The sequence below is a fragment of the Pinus tabuliformis genome, chromosome 3_1 (genome assembly GCF_031772625.1).
Source record: "Pinus tabuliformis cultivar Carrire ecotype Pingquan chromosome 3_1, CPIR1, whole genome shotgun sequence".
In the NCBI taxonomy this organism is placed as follows: domain Eukaryota; kingdom Viridiplantae; phylum Streptophyta; class Pinopsida; order Pinales; family Pinaceae; genus Pinus; species Pinus tabuliformis.
In genome coordinates, this window is record NC_142301.1 from 470,603,301 (window position 1) to 470,621,776 (window position 18,476).

Sequence of the window (18,476 nt, forward strand, 5' to 3'; positions counted from 1 at the left end):
TTTATTAGATTCCTCTCATCGAGAGGTGTAGGATTGATATTAAGATCATCCGATTCTGATAAATAATCATGGAGATATTAATTTATTTTGATTATGGAATTATTATCAAGCCAACCTACAACTCATGTAGGCTCAGAAGCCCAACAGTCGCATCTATTTAAACACCAACGTTGTGTATAAAGACAGGAGGACTTTTCCTCATTTGCACTCACTCATCTCATCACATCTCTCTCTCTCTACTGCGCAGAAAAGAGTCTCTTCTCTACTGCGCAGAAAAAGGGTCTCTCCCTCACACATGTGAAGCCGGAAGCTGTTGAAACTGAAGCTACAACTGCAGAAGTAAAGATTGACCTGCGTGGAATAAAATATCTCCTCATCTAAACTACGTTGTAGGTTCATCTGAACCTCCTCTGAAAGCTACAACTTTTGGTGGTGGAATCAAGTCAATCCGACGGACGGTTTGCAAGATATCGACTGCCCTAGTTTGAAGCCGGACGCTGCTGAAACTGAAGCTGCAACTGCAGAAGTAAAGATTGACTTGCGTGGACTAGAAGATCTCCTCATTTGAACTACGCTGTAGGTTCATCTGAACCTCTTCTGAAAGCCGCAACTTTTGGTGGTGGAATCAAGTCAATCTGACGGACGGTTTGCAAGATATCGACTGCCCTAGTTTGAAGCCGGAAGCTGCTGAAACTGAAGCTGCAACTGCAGAAGTAAAGATTGACCTGCGTGGACTAGAAGATCTCCTCATCTGAACTACGCTGTAGGTTCATTTGAACCTCCTCTGGAGGCCGCAACTTTTTGTGGTGGAATCAAGCCGATCCGACGGTCGGTTTGTGAGATATCGTCTACCCTAGTTTTGATGATGAAGCCGCTAATGCTGATGCTACTGATCTAAGGTTTGCTACTACTGATATAAATCAGATTTATTGTACTATTTCTCTCTGCTGAATTATTGAAGATAAAAGAAGATTTGATCAAAGGGTTTCCCCACACATTGTGGGGTTTGTCCCTGGCTAGCTGCCACATCTTGTGTCTCTTGTCTTGGCTTGTTTTCTGTTGATCGTTTAATGTTCTATCTGCACTTTACTTTATGTACATGTGATTGCTAATCTGTGGAATATAATAAGAAAAAGAAGTAAACTGTTATATGCATAGAACATACCACACCTTAACATGGAATCAGAGCTGAGGTGAAGACAAAGCCCGAGCAAGAGCAAGAGCAATCACCGAAGAGAAGATTGGCAAGGCTATCCTAAAAGAACGATGGGGTCCTCAACACTCTTTCCTGCCGAAGACAAGCTCCGTGAGAAAACTGACTATCACGGATGGAAGATGTCTATCGATCTAATCCTTGAGGATCAAGGAGTATTGGATCATGTGAGAGGCAACATTGTTGAGCCTCCACCAAATGCACCTCCTACTGCCAAGAACAAATGGAAGAATGGAGAAATTAAAGCGAAGAAGATCATCCGGGACTTTATCAACAAGTGCTTGGTGGTCTACATCTCAGATCTGAACACCTCCAAGGAAATCTATGATAGACTTGTGAGTTTATTTAAAGTTAATGATGCAAATCAAGTTTTGTTTCTTAGAAATAAGCTGAAGGAAATCAAGAAGGGTAAAGATGAGAGTATGCAAGCATACTTCTTAAGAATCACGGAGATCAAGAACGATCTCCTATCTATTGGGGAGACTATTACTGGTAGAGAAATGGCACTCACAACTCTTGGAGGATTACCATTCGAATGGTCCGTGTTCAGGACTACTCTTCTGAACAATAATGTAATTCATGGTTTCGAGGAATTAATGGCTAGATGCATTCAAGAAGAAACAAGGGTAGAAGAGCAAGAAATGCCCATGCCTAAAGGTCCTCTTGTTGCCTTTTCTTCTCATGCTAAGAAAATAAATCCGTGACTAAATCGAAAAGAAAGGCTGGACCTAAGGATGGAAGAAAAGGATGATGTTACATCTGCGATAAAGCAGGTCACTATGCAAGGGAGTGCTCTGATAGAAAAGACTCACACCGGGACGATGATCAAAATCCCTCTGATGGCAATCAAAGGAATGACAAATTCAATAGCAAAGGTAAAAGGAACGTTGGAAATCAAGGAAGAGGACAACCATTCAAGAAGGCTAGAAATTCCAGGATATATTAAATGCACCTGACCTCCGAAAGAACCTGGTGTCCATCTCGACAATGGAGGACAAAGGCTACAAGGTAACCTTCAGTGATGGCAAGGTACGTATATGGAAAAATAATGTTAAAGATGCCTTTACTCTTCGGTTTCATGTTGATTCATTATATCAGGTCAATGGAAGTCCGATAGGTGTCATATCGTATGACACATCTCTTCAGTCCGAACTTCGGCATCAGAGGTTTGCCCACCTTCATTACAAAGCTCTACCTGATGTAAGACAGATGGTAACAGGGATGCCCGAATTCCAAGTAGAGAAAGAAGGTGTATGTCTGGGATGTGCCGAAGGAAAGCTCAAAAGGGGACCATTCCCCTCAAGTCAAAGCAAGACCTCCGATATATTATAGTTGGTTCACTCAGGCATACCTGAGGTTGGCATTAAGAGGGAGACTACTACACCACATACGCCAGAGCAGAATGGTGTGGCACCGTACGATTGTGGAAGCTGTCTCTATGGGTAGATGATGTAACAATGCCTGATGTGGAAGAACCAATGGATCCTATTTATCCACCTTAGCCTTCCTCTTCCAGGAAGAGGCCTTCATGGCTTAGGGGGATACTTGATGATGCTGAAAGACATGCTGCACCCCGAGGAACCTTTCGTGAAAGTAAGAAATCTAATAGGTATCAGGGATACCTGACCATCATGAGCACGATCATACAAAATAAGCCTTCATCATTCTTAGATGCCGTCAAGCATCAAGTATGGAAGGATGCTATGACCGAAGAATATGAGTCTATTATGAAGAATGATGTTTGAGAAGTAGTTCCCAGACCCCAGGACAAGACAGTTGTTACTTGCAAATGGCTTTACAAGATAAAGCATGTAGCAGATGGAAGTACGGAAAACTATAAGGCTCGTTTTGTTGCTTGTGGCTTCTCCCAGAAGGAAGGTATATGCTATGATGAGATATTTGCACTTGTTGCTAGATATACGACCATCCGCTGGATCATAGCCCTTGCCGCTTCACAAGGGTGGAACCTACATCAGATGGATGTCAAGACCGCGTTCTTGCACGACTCGATCAAAGAAGAGGTCTACGTGGAGCAACCCGAAGGATTTGAGATTTATGATCGAAAATCTCATGTATGCAGGTTGAAGAAGGCTCTCTATGGGGTGAAGCAAGCACCCCAAGCATGGTATGAGAGGATCAACAGCTACTTGATGAAGCTGGGATTCACTAGGAGTGAAGCCGATCCTAACCTTTACTTTAAGGTTGAAGATGATAAAACTCTCATACTGGTGTTGTATGTGGATCACCTCTTTCTAACAGGTGCAGACCCTCTCATTCTCAAATGTAAGAGGGTGTTGGCTTCTGAATTTGAAATGAAGGACCTAGGATTGATGCACTATTTCCTAGGACTTGAAGTGTGGCAAAAGCCAGGAGAAACTTTCCTATCTCAAGGAAAATATGTGGTGAAGATTTTGGAAAGATTTGGTATGGTGGACTGCAAACCTGTGACTACCTCGAGGATCTTAACTTTCAGAAGTTATATGGTAGTGATGTCGGACCAGATTTGGGAAATGCCTCTGAGTTTCAAAAACTTATTCGCGTTGATGTTCTTGGTGAACCTCCATTCGAACACATGTTTTGTAGTTAGCATTGTGAGCTCATATTTGGTTGAGCCTCACTAGATTGGTGCCAAGAATCTTCTGAGATGTCTTCAGGACACAATCTCTCATGGATTGAGATACATTGCCGGAAATATGAAACCGCATGATTATTCGAATGCTGATTAGGCAGGTAGTGTGGAGGATCACTGGAGCACTTTTAGTGCTGTTTCTCTTCGGATTCTGCTTCGATATAATCAATGAGCAGGAAGCAGAAGTCGGTTGCCATAAGCACCGTCGAGACCGGATACATATCTACGAGTGTGATCTCGTATGAAGTTGCTTGGTTGGGGAAGCTCTTCAGTGAGCTGTTTGATCACATACCACTGTGATTCTCTATAACAACCAGAGGTGGGATTCGATTATTGAGGAGTCCCGTATTCGTCAATTGCTCCAGCGGATAGACATCATCTGGGATATGGTAAGTCGATGAGCAAGGAGGCTCCATCGCATTAAGATGATGTACAGGTCGATACACCTTGTCAAAGCCCCGAGGAAAGATCTAATCTGTGATTTTCCCAAATGACTTGGAGTCGTCAAGAAACCCTTGTACAAGGGTCCTGCATGTTGCATACATTGAGCTCTGGGAGCTCTGAGGGCTTGCGGTTCTTATTGGAGCAACATATGACCACAGGGTGACTCACCCTCCCTTGGTGGTGCGCACTGGAACAAGATGATTTGCTCTCTTGTGGAACAAGATGATTCGCTCTCTTGTGGAATAGGATGATTCACTCTCCTGTGTAGCAGGATGATTAGTTCTCCTTTGAGGCCTGGATTGATGTGTTCTCCATGGCGATTGTAGCAGGATTGATGTGTTCTCCTGTGAGGCCTGGATTGATGTGTTCTCCATGGCAATTGTAACAGGATTGATGTGTTCTCCTGTGAGGCCTGGATTGATGTGTTCTCCATGGCAATTGTAACAGGATTGATGTGTTCTCCTGTGAGGCCTGGATTGATGTGTTCTCCATGGCGATTGTAGCAGGATTGATGTGTTCTCCTGTGAGGCCTGGATTGATGTGTTCTCCATGGCGGCCTGGATTGATGTGTTCTCCATGGCGATTGTAGCAGGATTGATGTGTTCTCCTGTGAGGACAGGATTGATTAGTTCTCCTGTCGAGGCATCCTACCCATGCAGTTTGGGACTCATGGGAAGTACCTCTCATCTGATCAATGAGCAGGGAGATGAAGTTAGGGACGATAGTAGTACCGATGGACGCATTGTTGTATCTACCGTACTTCCTACGCTAGGATGACCTCCATTGATCTGGGACCAGCGGTAGGAGTTGTACCATACTATGACACTGACTTCGGGTCGGTTGAGACTGGTCTGGGACCAGTGGTACATACTCTGAGACTAACTTCGTGTCAGTGCAGTACTGGTCTGGGACTAGTGAGAGTGGTACATACTATGATGCTGACTTCGGGTTGGTTGAGACTGGTCTGGAACCAGTGGTACACTCTCTGAGACTGCGATATTGGTTTGGGACCAGTGGTAGGAGTGGTACTTACTATGAAGCTGACTTCGAGGTCGATTGAGACTGGTCTGGGACCAGTGGTACACACTCTGAGACTGACTTTGAGTCAGTGGAGGATGATACTGGTCTGGGACCAGTGGAGTTGTACTTACTATGACGCTGACTTCGGGTTGGTTGAGATCGGTCTGGGACCAGTGGTACATACTCTGAGACTGACTTTGAGTCAGTTTGATACATCCTCTATCATTTCTTCTTCTTCATAATTTGGACAAAAGCAGAGTAGTGCATAACAGAGCAGAGCCGTACAGATCAATATAGGGTAGAACAAGACAAAGCAGAACAGGCAGAATAGAGCAGTGCAGGGCAAGGGTCAGGCTGTACAGGGCAGTGCATTTGATGGATGAATAGTAATGACCGATAGATAGATTGCAGATGAAGTTCTCCCTAGTTGAGAGGGAGTGTTAAAATTGGCAACTAGAGCAAAACTTCATGTGGGTCATCTTATTCATGGCTGATAATATTTTTATTAGATTCCTCTCATCGAGAGGTGTAGGATTGATATTAAGATCATCGGATTCTGATAAGTATTCATGGAGATATGAATTTATTTTGATTATGGAATTATTATCAAGCCGACCTACAACTCATGTAGGCTCAGAAGCCCAACAGTCGCATCTATTCAAACACCGACGTTGTGTATAAATACAGGAGGACTTTTCCTCATTTGCACTCACTTATCTCATCACATCTCTCTCTCTCTCTCTACTGCGCAGAAAAGAGTCTCTTCTCTACTGCGCAGAAAAGGGTCTCTCCCTCACACATGTGAAGCCGGAAGCTGCTGAAACTGAAGCTACAACTCCAGAAGTAAAGATTGACCTGCGTGGACTAGAAGATCTCCTCATCTGAACTACGCTGTAGGTTCATCTGAACCTCCTCTGAAAGCTGCAACTTTTGGTCGTGGAATCAAGTCAATCCGACAGACGGTTTGCAAGATATCGATTGCCCTAGTTTGAAGCAGGACGCTGTTGAAACTGAAGCTGCAACTGCAGAAGTAAAGATTGACCTGCGTGGACTAGAAGATCTCCTCATCTGAACTACGCTGTAGGTTCATTTGACCTCCGCTGAAAGCTGCAACTTTTGGTGGTGGAATCAAGTCAATCCGACGGACGGTTTGCAAGATATCGACTGCCCTAGTTTGAAGCCGGAAGCTGCTGAAACTAAAGTTGCAACTGCAGAAGTAAAGATTGACCTGCGTGGACTAGAAGATCTCCTCATCTGAACTATGCTGTAGGTTCATCTGAACCTCCTCTGGATGCCGCAACTTTTGGTGGTGGAATCAAGCCGATCTGACGGTTGGTTTGTGAGATATTGTCTACCCTAGTTTTGATGATGAAGCCGCTAAAGCTGATGCTATTGATCTAAGGTTTGCTACTACTGATATAAATCAGATTTATTGTACTATTTCTCTCTGCTGAATTATTGAAGATAAAAGAAGATTTGATCAAAGGGTTTCGCCACACATTGTGGGGTTTGTCCCTGGCTAGCCGCCACATCTTGTGTCTCTTGTCTTGGCTTGTTTTCTATCGATCGATTAATGTTCTATCTGCACTTTACTTTATGTACATGTGATTGCTAATCTGTGGAATATAATAAGAAAAAGAAGTAAACTGTTATAAGCATATAGAACATACCATACCTTAGCACATGGTGAGACACAACCCCATCTAGGTTTTGGATCAACTTCCAAGTGTGTGGTGTAATGGTGTAACCAGCTTGGCAAGGTGATCCAGGTGCATCATCATCATCAAATAAGTGGAATATGAGCGAGCAATGAATGGTGTTGAAGGATCCCATGGCATGGAAATCTGCTCTTTGCTATAGTGGAGGCCCATGGCTCTCAACACACACCCTACAAATGCCAATATGACCCTCTGGAGGGCTTGGACCTTGTATAGGGAGACCAAACCCCAAGATGAAGACCCACCTGTAGTCCTGTATAAGATCCAATGTGTCTCCTCACCTTCCAGTACAACAAATCATTAGTGCAATTGAGCAAATGAGCTTACAAGTCATGGAACCAAGTGGGCACGCTCATGCCCTTCCATAATGGGCTTTAGAGCATACAGGTGTCTCCAAGTTCAAGTTGGAGGTTAATGAAGGACCCTATTAGGTGGTTTCAACTACTAAGAGAGTGACAGGTCCATGGTACATTCGTCATGTGGCAGGTGTCATGTGATATAATGATGGAATGAAGTGGGGCATCAGAGGAAGGCTGTAAGCCACATGCCATGGTAGAAGGGTAGCTATGATGAGTAAATCCCACAATCGGGTGTAGAGATATAGATGGGAACAATCTTGGTACATGAGTTACCTCGACCTCTATTTTTCCACCCTTCTTCATATGCCTTTTTCCTTTTATTAATTTTTCTTTTATAACTGCTTGGGGCTCCAAGGGATGAGAACATGATGTGAATGATATAGTAGTGAATACCCCATTAAGGTTGGGCAATTCATCGCCTTCCAAGGGCTCGGACAATCATGGGTTCCTTAATGATGTTGGGGGCCAATATAGGGGCCTTAGGAACCAGGGTGATGGCCATAATGATAGGGGGTAGAGCCCATGTTGGCTTTTGCTCGTGTGCTAAATTTGTATGTCTCGACCATCTTTTGCATTATATGGTACATTTCCTGTTGAGGGTGGTGAAATTATGCTTTTTACTTTCTTTTAGATGCATCAACCTCTTGGCATCGTTCCAGGCCCGCCCCAAAGTGTGGACAAGGGGAGGGGGAGGCTAACTCCTTGTGGACCCAATGGAAAAATGTGGATATGGTTGGGAAATATGTAAAAAGGAGTTATAATGAGAGGAGGGGAGTGATGTATGTGATGTCAGGAAGTGGGAACGCGCAACCAAAATCAGGATTTCCCATGTTGTGCCACTCCTTTAGCTGGTAGCCAATAAAGGAGATCCCACGGGACTAGGATACAAGGTTAACCACCAAGTTGGACAAGGGTACAAGAGTACAAACCAAGCCCATTCTTTTTGCCGAATGCCCCCACTAATCCATGCCCAAAAGTGTCCATGATAAGTAAGCAAAAATACCCAACTACATGATGAAAGCCATGTTGGAAACACGATTGCTGTTACACCAAAACCCGCAGGTGTTAGTAAATGGACGCATTGCCAGAATTAACGGATCCACGAGAGGCAGTTAAGCACATGTCGCGAAACACACAGGGAGCGCTGGTTTATCCAATGTCCAACAATCTCCCCCCCAACGCGAGCCGAATGTGATTCGAACTCGAGACCTTGGTTCTAATACCACTTGTTGGAAACACGATTGTCATTACACCAAAACCCGCAGGTGTTAGTAAACAGACACATCGCCAGAATTAACGGATCCACGAGAGGCAGTTAAGTACATGTCGCAAAACACATGGGGAGAGATGGTTTATCCAATGTCCAACATTACCTACTATTAGAATATGGAATTTGATGAAGAAAAATAACATTTCATCACTAGGAACATTCATCGCATGCTATGCCATGAGTAACATATGCAAGAACCAACCAAATAACTTTCAAAAATTTCTTCAACAAAATTAGGGCACAAGAACATTTCCTTTATTTGCAACAATGACATACATTAGACAATTTCAAAGAAAGATTTCATCAACAAAAGAATTTACAAGATAGTTATGCAATATATCCATCCATATTCAAGAAGTAGCTCCAAGGCAAGATCAAAGATCAGCTCCAAATATCAAAGTGCATCCAAGATACTCCAAAAACTCTCCAAAGAAAAAGTGTGAATTAGCCAAAGTGGCTGAACATCCCAAGTGTGATGATGATAAAATACAAATGAGACTTAGTTCTATTTATATACTAAGTTGAATTATTAGCCTAAGGTCCCCAACATTTTAAAAATGTGCAAAATACAAGCCTTGGTCACAGGCCGACCAAGTAGCTTTTTCAAACTATAAATTAGCCTTCCAAATGCTAGCTGAGTTGATGATGTTGTGCTGATGTAGGGTCATTGGAGGGCCACGTTGAGTCCTCTAGGTGCCAAGATGAGAGAGAGGGCTCCATAAGTCACCAATTAGGGGATGGCCCCTAATTCTCCATGCAAGTCATCATGTGGGGCCCCAAAGTGGGTTTGGGGCACCAATGCTTGTCTCATGGGTATCTTGATGATATAATAGCTTGTAAAGCACTCCAAATGAGGGCTTTGATAATGGTGCCTGCCCTCCCATGTCTCAAGGGTGAGACAGACCTCCTCTAGGTCTCGGGTCCGCTGCCACTCCATAATGTACGCCAATTGGGCATGTTGGTCCAAGTGCATCATTTCACAAATAATATGGGGCAATAAACAAACTGATGAAGGTGCTTAGGGTACCCATGGTGTGAAATGGTGCTCAACACATGATGGGAGTCCCATGGCTCTCAATGCATCCCCTGTGGTGTGAATATGATCCTCTGATGGACTTGGTCCCAAATTACGTTGCCCAACCTATGATGAAACCATCTGCCAACTACATATAATGCCCAATGCGCCTCCTCACCTTTAGGTACAATAATTCATTAGTGCATCTAAGTGAAACCAACTTTTAAAAAAGGACACAATGAGACTCCATATTGGGTTTCCCTTCCAAATTTGGGGCTTTTAGCTCGAAGTGGTGTTACCTCCCTAGGTAGGAGTGGTTAGTAAACGACTCTATTAGGTGTTCCCAGCACCTAAGGAGAAAGACAGGTCCAAGGTACATCCTTCAATTGATAGGGGTCATGTGAATGATGATGAGATGGATGGGGACATAGGGGTCTCAAAGCCATATGCCATGTGTACAAGGGTGGCAACGACGAGGAATGTCCACATGTGGTCATAAAAATGTAGGAGGGGGCAATTGCGGATACATGAGTTACCTCAACCTTTGTTTTTCCACCCTTTTTCATTTTCCTTTGTATTATTGTTCGAGGCTCCAAGAAATGAGTGCATGTTGTGTATGATGTAAGCGGTCATTACCCCCTCAAGGTAGGGCAATTCATCACCCACCAGGGGTTGGGACGTGCATGAGTTCCTTTATAATGTGAGGGCACTCATGGACCCTAAGAACCAGGGTGATGGCCATAATGATAGGAGGAGAGGTCATGTTTGGCTTTTGCCCACTTGTTATTTTAATGTCCCAACCATCCTTTTTTTTTTTGCTTGTGGCCTTGATATACTTTTAATCTTTTTTTTTAATGTTGTCAACCTTCGGGGCAACATTTCCAGGCCCAACCTAGACATGTAGACAAAGGGGAGGGGATGACCCAGTGGTCATGTGGACCCTGAGAGGGAAGATGATGAAATAGGGCTTGTAATATGCGAAGGGGAATGAAAAATGTGAAACGAGAAATTGGGACCGTGCTACCAAATTTAGTGTTTCCTAAATAGTGCCCTTCCTGAAGCCATAGGCTAATCGGGGAGATCCCACAAGACTAGGGTTGAGGATTAGCCCCCTATTTAAGGTGAGGGAATGGAACCTCGGTCGAAAACCCTTCCTTCTTCTAAGTCACCCAATAATCCATGCCCAAAATGCCCAATGAAAAACAAGCATAAACATTTGATTGCACAATGAAAAACATACCTTCCAGGTTGGAATGCCCACCTTCAAACATATGCTCTTGACAAATGGGCGAGGGGACATATGACTGCTTCAAAGAGTGGAGATCAAATAGCACAATATATCGACTACGTCGATGGCTGTCAAGGGTTGCTTGTTGCTAGTTGAAGAGATATCTAGGAGAGAAATTCTCCTATGGGGTCACCCACTTTTGGTGAGTAACATGGCCCATTGTCACCACAAACAAAACCCCTTGCTCTTTACAAATTTTCACTGATGGGAGGAGTCCTGGTAGGATAAAGATAACTTACAATAAGTATTATAGGGTTAAGGTACAAAATGATCTTGCTAGGAGGTCTTCTAGAAAGACACAATTTTGGTTCAAGGCTTCACAAGGAAGCAATTTGCTTTCTATGAAGATACTTAGAAATAGAGGCACAAGACCTAGGGTTTGATTGATTTGACAAGTGTTGGAGTAACTCAAGGTCAAGGTGAGGAGAAAAGGTTTCTTACAATGTATATTAGCTAAGCCAAGGCTCATGAAACCTTCAAGAAAGTCCTTAAGTTGAGGGAAGAAAAACTAGGGTTTCTCTTTTAGGGAAAACACCTAGGAAAAGAGAATTTATGGATGAAATTGAAGTGGATGCCCACCAAATTGATAGGTTTTGTGGCAAAAACTATCTATTTGATGTTTAGGCTCTCCAACCACCAAAATCCCCTCTCCCTAGAAATTCGCACCAAGCCCTAGTTCCTTCTCTAGCCTTGAAAGGACCAAAATTTAAGAGGGAGAAAATATGGAGGAAAAGTGAGATTGATCACCAACAATTTGGATTAATACCTTGTCCTTTGGGAAACTAGAGTTAAGGATGTCTTAGATTAGCTAACCTTGCTTCTAAGGAGGTTGAAATTTGATGCCCAGGCAACAAATTTCAAGAATTTACCTACTCCAAGGAATAATGGAGTTTTATGGGAGAGATACTAGGAATTCACCACTAGGACAATTCTTACATGTCATGTATCAGTAATGCATGCAATATTCATCTAGCTAGCATTCAATTAATCTTCAATAAAATTAGGGCACAATTTTAGCATGAATTAAAATCAACTATTCCGTGCATTAGACATAAAAAATAGATCTTCAATAATTAAGAGGATTTACAAGAGAATATGCAAGAAATCCATCCATTAATCCAAAGAATAGCTCCAAAGAATAGCTCCAAAGAATGTCCAAAAATCAGCTCCAAACATCAAAATGCATCCAAGATCCAATATAGTCCATAAAAGAGCAAGTGTGAGTTTCCTCTATGAGGCTTGATTCCAAGTGTGATGATGATGAGAGATCAAATAAGGTCTCTCCAATATAAACCTATTTTAGCCTACAAGCCCCTCTAATAATAAAATAATGTGCAAGTAATGGCCTAGGTCACAAGCTGACCTAGTAGCTTTTGCAAAATCAACTTTATCTCCACAAATGCTAGCCGAAATCTGACATCATGCTTGCGTGGGCTTCTAGAAGGCTGACGTTGAGGCTTTTTGGTGCCATGACAAGTGTAGAAGGCCTCTAAAATTAAGATCTTGGGTTGGCCTTGTATCTCAGTGCAAATCATCCTGTGGACTCCAATGTGGGTTTGGGGCACAAAACTGGGTCTCATGGGTCTTCAAATGATAAAATCTCTGTCTCTGCTCCAACGTTGAGGGCACTTAATATGGTGCTAGCCCTCCCATGTCTCAAGGCATGAAACAAACTTCATCTGGTCCCTTGATCAACTGCCACACCATGTATATACTAGTAAGCTGGTTGGGGGAAAACTAGCCCAGGAGCATCATCCCATGAATAATAGGGAAAATGAAGGATCTCTGTGAAAATTTCCTTGAAATGTAGCAACTGGAATTTATTCTTCTAACCGATTAAATTATGCAGTTTATTTTGTTACAACAAAATAACAAATAAATCACACTCCAATTTCTTCACCATAAAAATATCGCGGAAAATAAAATTGGAACTGAGAAAATAAACCACACACAAAATAAAAATGACACCGTTAAATGTCCCCGGAAAAACCCAATGTGGGAAAACCAATGCAACAAATGAGGGTTTATTATTATTATGCAACACTAAAAATTCAAAGTACAATCTAGATGCCAAATTGTTAATCCTCAGCAAAATAACTTGGCCAAAAATTAGCAAGACAATTTTTGTCTCACCTGACACTAATCTCAGCTCCAGAACTGGCTCAACTTGGCTACTCGAACACCCCCATGTCAGCCTCTGCACAAGCCAAATCGTACTGCCTCCATAACTGCTCTGAGGTTGTCGTTCTGCCCCAACTCAACCTTTGATAATGATTCGCTTTCCCTTTTGGAATTTCTCTCGGCCTTCGGCAATTGAATCAACCCTCTCTTTAGCTAAATCAAACTCCTCTGAAGCTACCAGCACAGCCTCACTGAGGAATATCTCGGCCCTCTTGTTGCAGACCCTTTGACACTAGAAATCCATCGAAAATCAATTCTGCTGCTCCCTCTTACTTTTGCCTTCCTTTTGGCTCAAACTCTTCTTCCTTGCTCGATTTTTGCAGATAGCTTGATTTGCCAAGGAATTCATTCTCCTGATGTGTCTTCCCCTCTACCCGTCGAGTTGCTCTTATAATTTCTTGTTGGTGAACCAATGACCATGATTAGATCTCCATCAATGATTAAGATCATCTCAAACTCAATCCATGTGAGTTTCTAAAGCATTCTCACCTTTTCTTAATTAATTGCTATTAATTAACCAGTTTTCCTAAGTTGGACTTAGGAAAAATTTAAATTATGGTTAATTAATTTAATTAAGGCGTTTCACAAACTTATGTCTTGAAACCTTTTCTAGGTTCTGAAGTTCTTGTGTTCTTAGCCTCTCTGACACAAATCGAGACTAGAACACTTGTCCGATGCTACAAAAACTAAGTGGGTGCTGAAGGTGCCCATGGCTATGAATGATGCTCTACAACTCTCCAGAGTCCTATGACTCTCAATGCATCACCTATGGGTGCCAATTTGTTCCTCAGGAGGATCTGGACCCCAGTTAAGTTCCCATACCTATATATGGAAACACCTACTAATTACACACAATATCCATTGCTGCAACTTTCATTATCAGGTACATTAATCATTATGACATCTAAGTGAACCAATCTTGAAATAAATGGGCATAAAGACACTTCATATGCGTATTCTTTTCCAAAAATAGGGCCTTAGTCATGTAATGGTGTTACCTCCCTAGGTAGGAGTGGTTAATAGATGATCCTATTAGGTGTTCCCAACCCCCAAAGGGAAGTGACATGTCCTCAGTTCACCCTTCAATCAATAGGTTCCATGTGAATAATGATGGAACAGAAAGGGGAAAAGAACTCCATGGCCAAGTACCATAGTCAAAGGGATTAACTATGATGGAATACCTCATCCTAGGTGTATAGATGTGAGGAGGGAACAATTGTGGATGCATGAGTTACCTTGGCCTTTGTTTTTCCACCCCTTTATATATATATTTTTTTACTTTTTTCTTGATTTTTCCTTGTATTATTGCTCGTAGCTTGAGGAATGAGAGCTTGCTTTTTATGATGTATAACAGTTATTACCCCCTTTAGAATGTGGGGTAGTTCATCGCCCATCAGGGGTTGGGATATGCAAGGGTTCCTTGTATTCTATGAGATAGGGCAACATTGGCCCAGGAACTGGGTGATGGCCATATGGTAGAGGTAGAGCTCATGCTTGGCTTTTGCCAACGTGCTAATTTGTAATTCCCAACCATCTTTTTCATTTTGATTTTTTTTTTTTGTTTTTCTTGTGGCCATCATATGCTTTTTCCTTTTCTTTTAGCTGCATCAACCTCCCAAGGTGCATTTCTAGGCTCTACCCAAGGTATGAGGATGCGTGTATGCCAAATCCCAATGAACTAGTGGTCAATTGACCCAAAGAAGGGAGGTGGAACAGGGGCTCATAATACAAGATGGAAAGTGGTAAGCATGAAATAGGGATAGTTGGGGCTATGCTATCTCAATCATGGCTTCCCAAGTAGTGCCCTTCCTAAAGCCATGGGCCATTAGGGGAGGTCCCACTAGACTAGGATAGAAAAATAACCTCCCATTTAAGGTGAGGAAACAAGACCATGGTCAAGACCTTTCTTTCTTCTAAGTCACCCCATAATCCATGTCAAAATGCCCAAATACAAACAAGCATAAGGACCCGATTGCATAATGAATAAAGTACCTTTTGATCAGAAGCCCACCTTCCAACATGTGCTCTTAACAAATGGGCGAAGAGATGTATGACTGATGGAGATGGTGAAGATATGAATGGCATGTTGCATCAGCTACAAAGTGGCTCTCAGGGGCTACCGGCTAGAAGAGAAGAACAGGAGAAATGTTTCTCCTAGGGGTCACCCACTTCTGGTGGGTAACATACTACATGTGCTCCTCCCCCAAGTAGGGCATTCTCCAAGCAAGTGAACTCTATGTGGCCACAATGATGGGCATCCACCAAACTGTCAAGATAACTCTAACACCTAAGCAAAAAATACCAAGCCAAAACCTAATTGAGGTCAAGCAAACATTGAGCAAGCTATCTCCACTATGCAAACCATCATTTACCATCTCCTATTTTCCAATCCATCTTGGACCATTTGGGGGTTGAACATACACCATGTACCCCAATTCCTCCTCCAAGATGCACAATGCTCCTCCTCCCACATAGGGCATTCTCCAATCAAGTGAACTCTCCATGTGGCTACAATGAAGGGTGTCCACCAAACTATCAAGATAATTCCAACACATAAACGAAGAATGCCATGTCAACACCTGAGGTGAAGCAATCATTGAACAAGCTATCTCTGCCATGCAAATCCATCATGGACCATCTCCTATGTTGCAATTCGTCTTCGACCATCTAGGGGCTGATCATACACTATGTACCTCAGATCTCATGAAGCACCCCAAAACATGGTGTAAATACTTTGGGAGTAACCCCAAAAGCTGACATTTTCACCTTCTTCAAACATGAACACTCCTTTCATAAGGTCTTTTAATTCCATTTCTTCATATCAGTCATGCCTATGAAATGTATGTTGACCGTGTCAAGGATCTTTATGCTCATACACACAAGGGCATTCCATATATATGCATCAAAAGCTTTATATGATAACGGGGTGGTTCACCAAGAGGGATTATTGGACCTATATGAGTCGACTAGGCCAGTCTTAACCAAACCTAGAAATATAATATAAAATAACAAATAGCATCAACTGTGGCCTAATGTGAAGATTACACCCTTAATTTCAACACTTCTCTTCCACAAAATGTAACGTGTTAATTTCAAGTTTAATTATTTCTCTTTTTTATTCAGGTTTTCTACTTAAAAACTAACAATATTATTTTTGCAGGGGATCTTGGTCAGACATTTGACTCAAATAAGACCTTACAACATTATTTGAAAACAAAAGGACAGGCTGTTCTGTATGTGGGAGACCTTTCTTACGCAGACGACTACTTATTTCATGACAATAGAAGATGGGACACATGGGGAAGATTTACCGAGAAAAGTACAGCTTATCAACCTTGGATATGGACTGCAGGAAACCATGAGATTGATTTCCTTCCTGAAAGTGTATGTATATAAATATCTCAACTTGACATTACTTTTGTTGTTATTTTGGGAGCTTCAGCTAAGTTAGTGACTTGCCACGGGTTGGCATCATAAACCCTCAGCATTCCTAAGAAATTGATGCATTTCCTTCTGTATCTACCCTATCTATGCTGAATCCTTTCGGTTTCATCTTATGTATCCCATTTTTTTGGGTTTATTTTCAAATATTTGTTTTACCGACTATTTCTCTTCTTACAAAATCTATTACAATGACAAGTAGAGGTGGTATGCCAATCTCAGCAAAATAAGAAACCAGTCCTTTTGCGTGTTTGTTTTATTGTTTTGTTTTCAATTTTACTGTTTCTATGTGTTAATATATTCAGTCATCCATCCATAGTTATGCCTTATGTATGGAAGGAAATATCCCTCCTAAGAAGTCAAACGCTATATATGAGAATCTCATATTCGAAAACATTAATGAGATGAAACAAAACCTTGAAATGGGAAGAAAGAGGAAATACGATAAAATGGTGTTTGAGAGAAAATAAGGCTTACTGAGAGAGAAAAACTCGAAAGAATTTGAGTCATGTCATCTTCAAGCTATCTTTTTCAACTCAATGTGGGATTTCAAATTTGTGATATTGAGAACTACGATAAAGTATACCTCCAGTGCACTGTCCACAAACACAACTACGAGAGGTTTTTCCAACCTTGCAGAGTTATGGGGCATAATTTTATGACATGGTGGATGAAGATGACCAAAATTCTGTGATAAGGAATATATATGGATGCAGTGAGAATAAGATGCTAGAATATGAAATGAGGTGGACAGTTAGTCATTAAGGCAGACTCTGCTTCCTACTGCTCTTTAGTGGTTGCAACTTGCACCTAGTTTTTTGAGAAAATGCATATGGTTTTTAATTTCTAAACAATAAAAATGTACATTAAGAATGATGGATCATGTGATCAAAAGGAGCTGAAACAGGTTCCCTCGCCCTACATGAGCAAGGAGACTAAGTATGTTCGCTTCTTTACTACAATCCTGAGGAACACAACTGCTACAAATGATTGTCCGATGTTTGGAAATGGTGATTGTGATCCGCCCAGAACAGAGAATAGATAAATTGAACCTACAAAATAATCCAAACACCTTCATGGGTATTTTGGTGAGCTTCTATATGGAAATGAGCATGCAGAAGTTTAAAATAGTAAAGATTTGTTCCATTGTATTGGATCAAAGTTCTTGTGACAAGAGTAATTTTATTCATCAGCATGGTTTTATCTTAAATATGGATTTATCATGCATTGAGAGTGATCAAATCTTTTGAGGTGCAATCTTTCCTCACTTTTTTTTCCATTTAAAGAAGTTTTCACCTAAGCAACACACGATTGAAATGTTTTAAGAAATTATTTAGTTGATATTGAAATATTTTATTTATGGTCAATAGTGAAATATATTTGTTAAAATGCGACATGTCAACTCCATGTCAACTACGCATCTCCTTACACTAAGATCTACAAAGCATCTATCCACAGAATAAGAAATTTTTTAATTACTTTATATAGATATATATATATAGATATAGAGAGAGAGATTATTTATGGTTGAAATTGTTTTTTGTTTTGTTTAATTTTATGTTAGATATACCAGTGTTGAAAATAGCGGTGAGGGTCCTGAAAACATCTTATTGGCAATATTGGCAAACATAAAAAGTCATTTTTTTCAAATTTTTAAACATATAACAATAACGATATTTAGCCAAGATTTTCTAAATATCGCGATATTTTCAAATCTGAAAATATCACGATATTTACCTGCCAAAATATCGTTTGCCTGAAAATATCGCGATATTTCGTGAAATATCACCGATATTATCAACACTTTATATACATTTTTTAAGTGTCATTTTTCAACTCCATATTGAATCTGGAAGAAATTACATATCTCCCTCATACTGAGCTGTAAAAATCTCCTC

At 41.4% G+C, this 18,476-nt stretch overlaps 1 protein-coding gene across 1 annotated transcript in view; it reads left to right on the forward strand.

Moving 5' to 3' along the window:
• The window catches only part of LOC149187817 (purple acid phosphatase 2-like), a 63,741-nt gene that overhangs the window by 41,864 nt on the left and 3,401 nt on the right, over window positions 1-18,476 (forward strand). Inside the window, exon 4 of the mRNA XM_089411475.1 lies at window positions 16,298-16,521. Coding sequence (XP_089267601.1) covers window positions 16,298-16,521 — 224 coding nt within the window. The remainder of the gene's footprint in view (window positions 1-16,297; window positions 16,522-18,476) is intronic.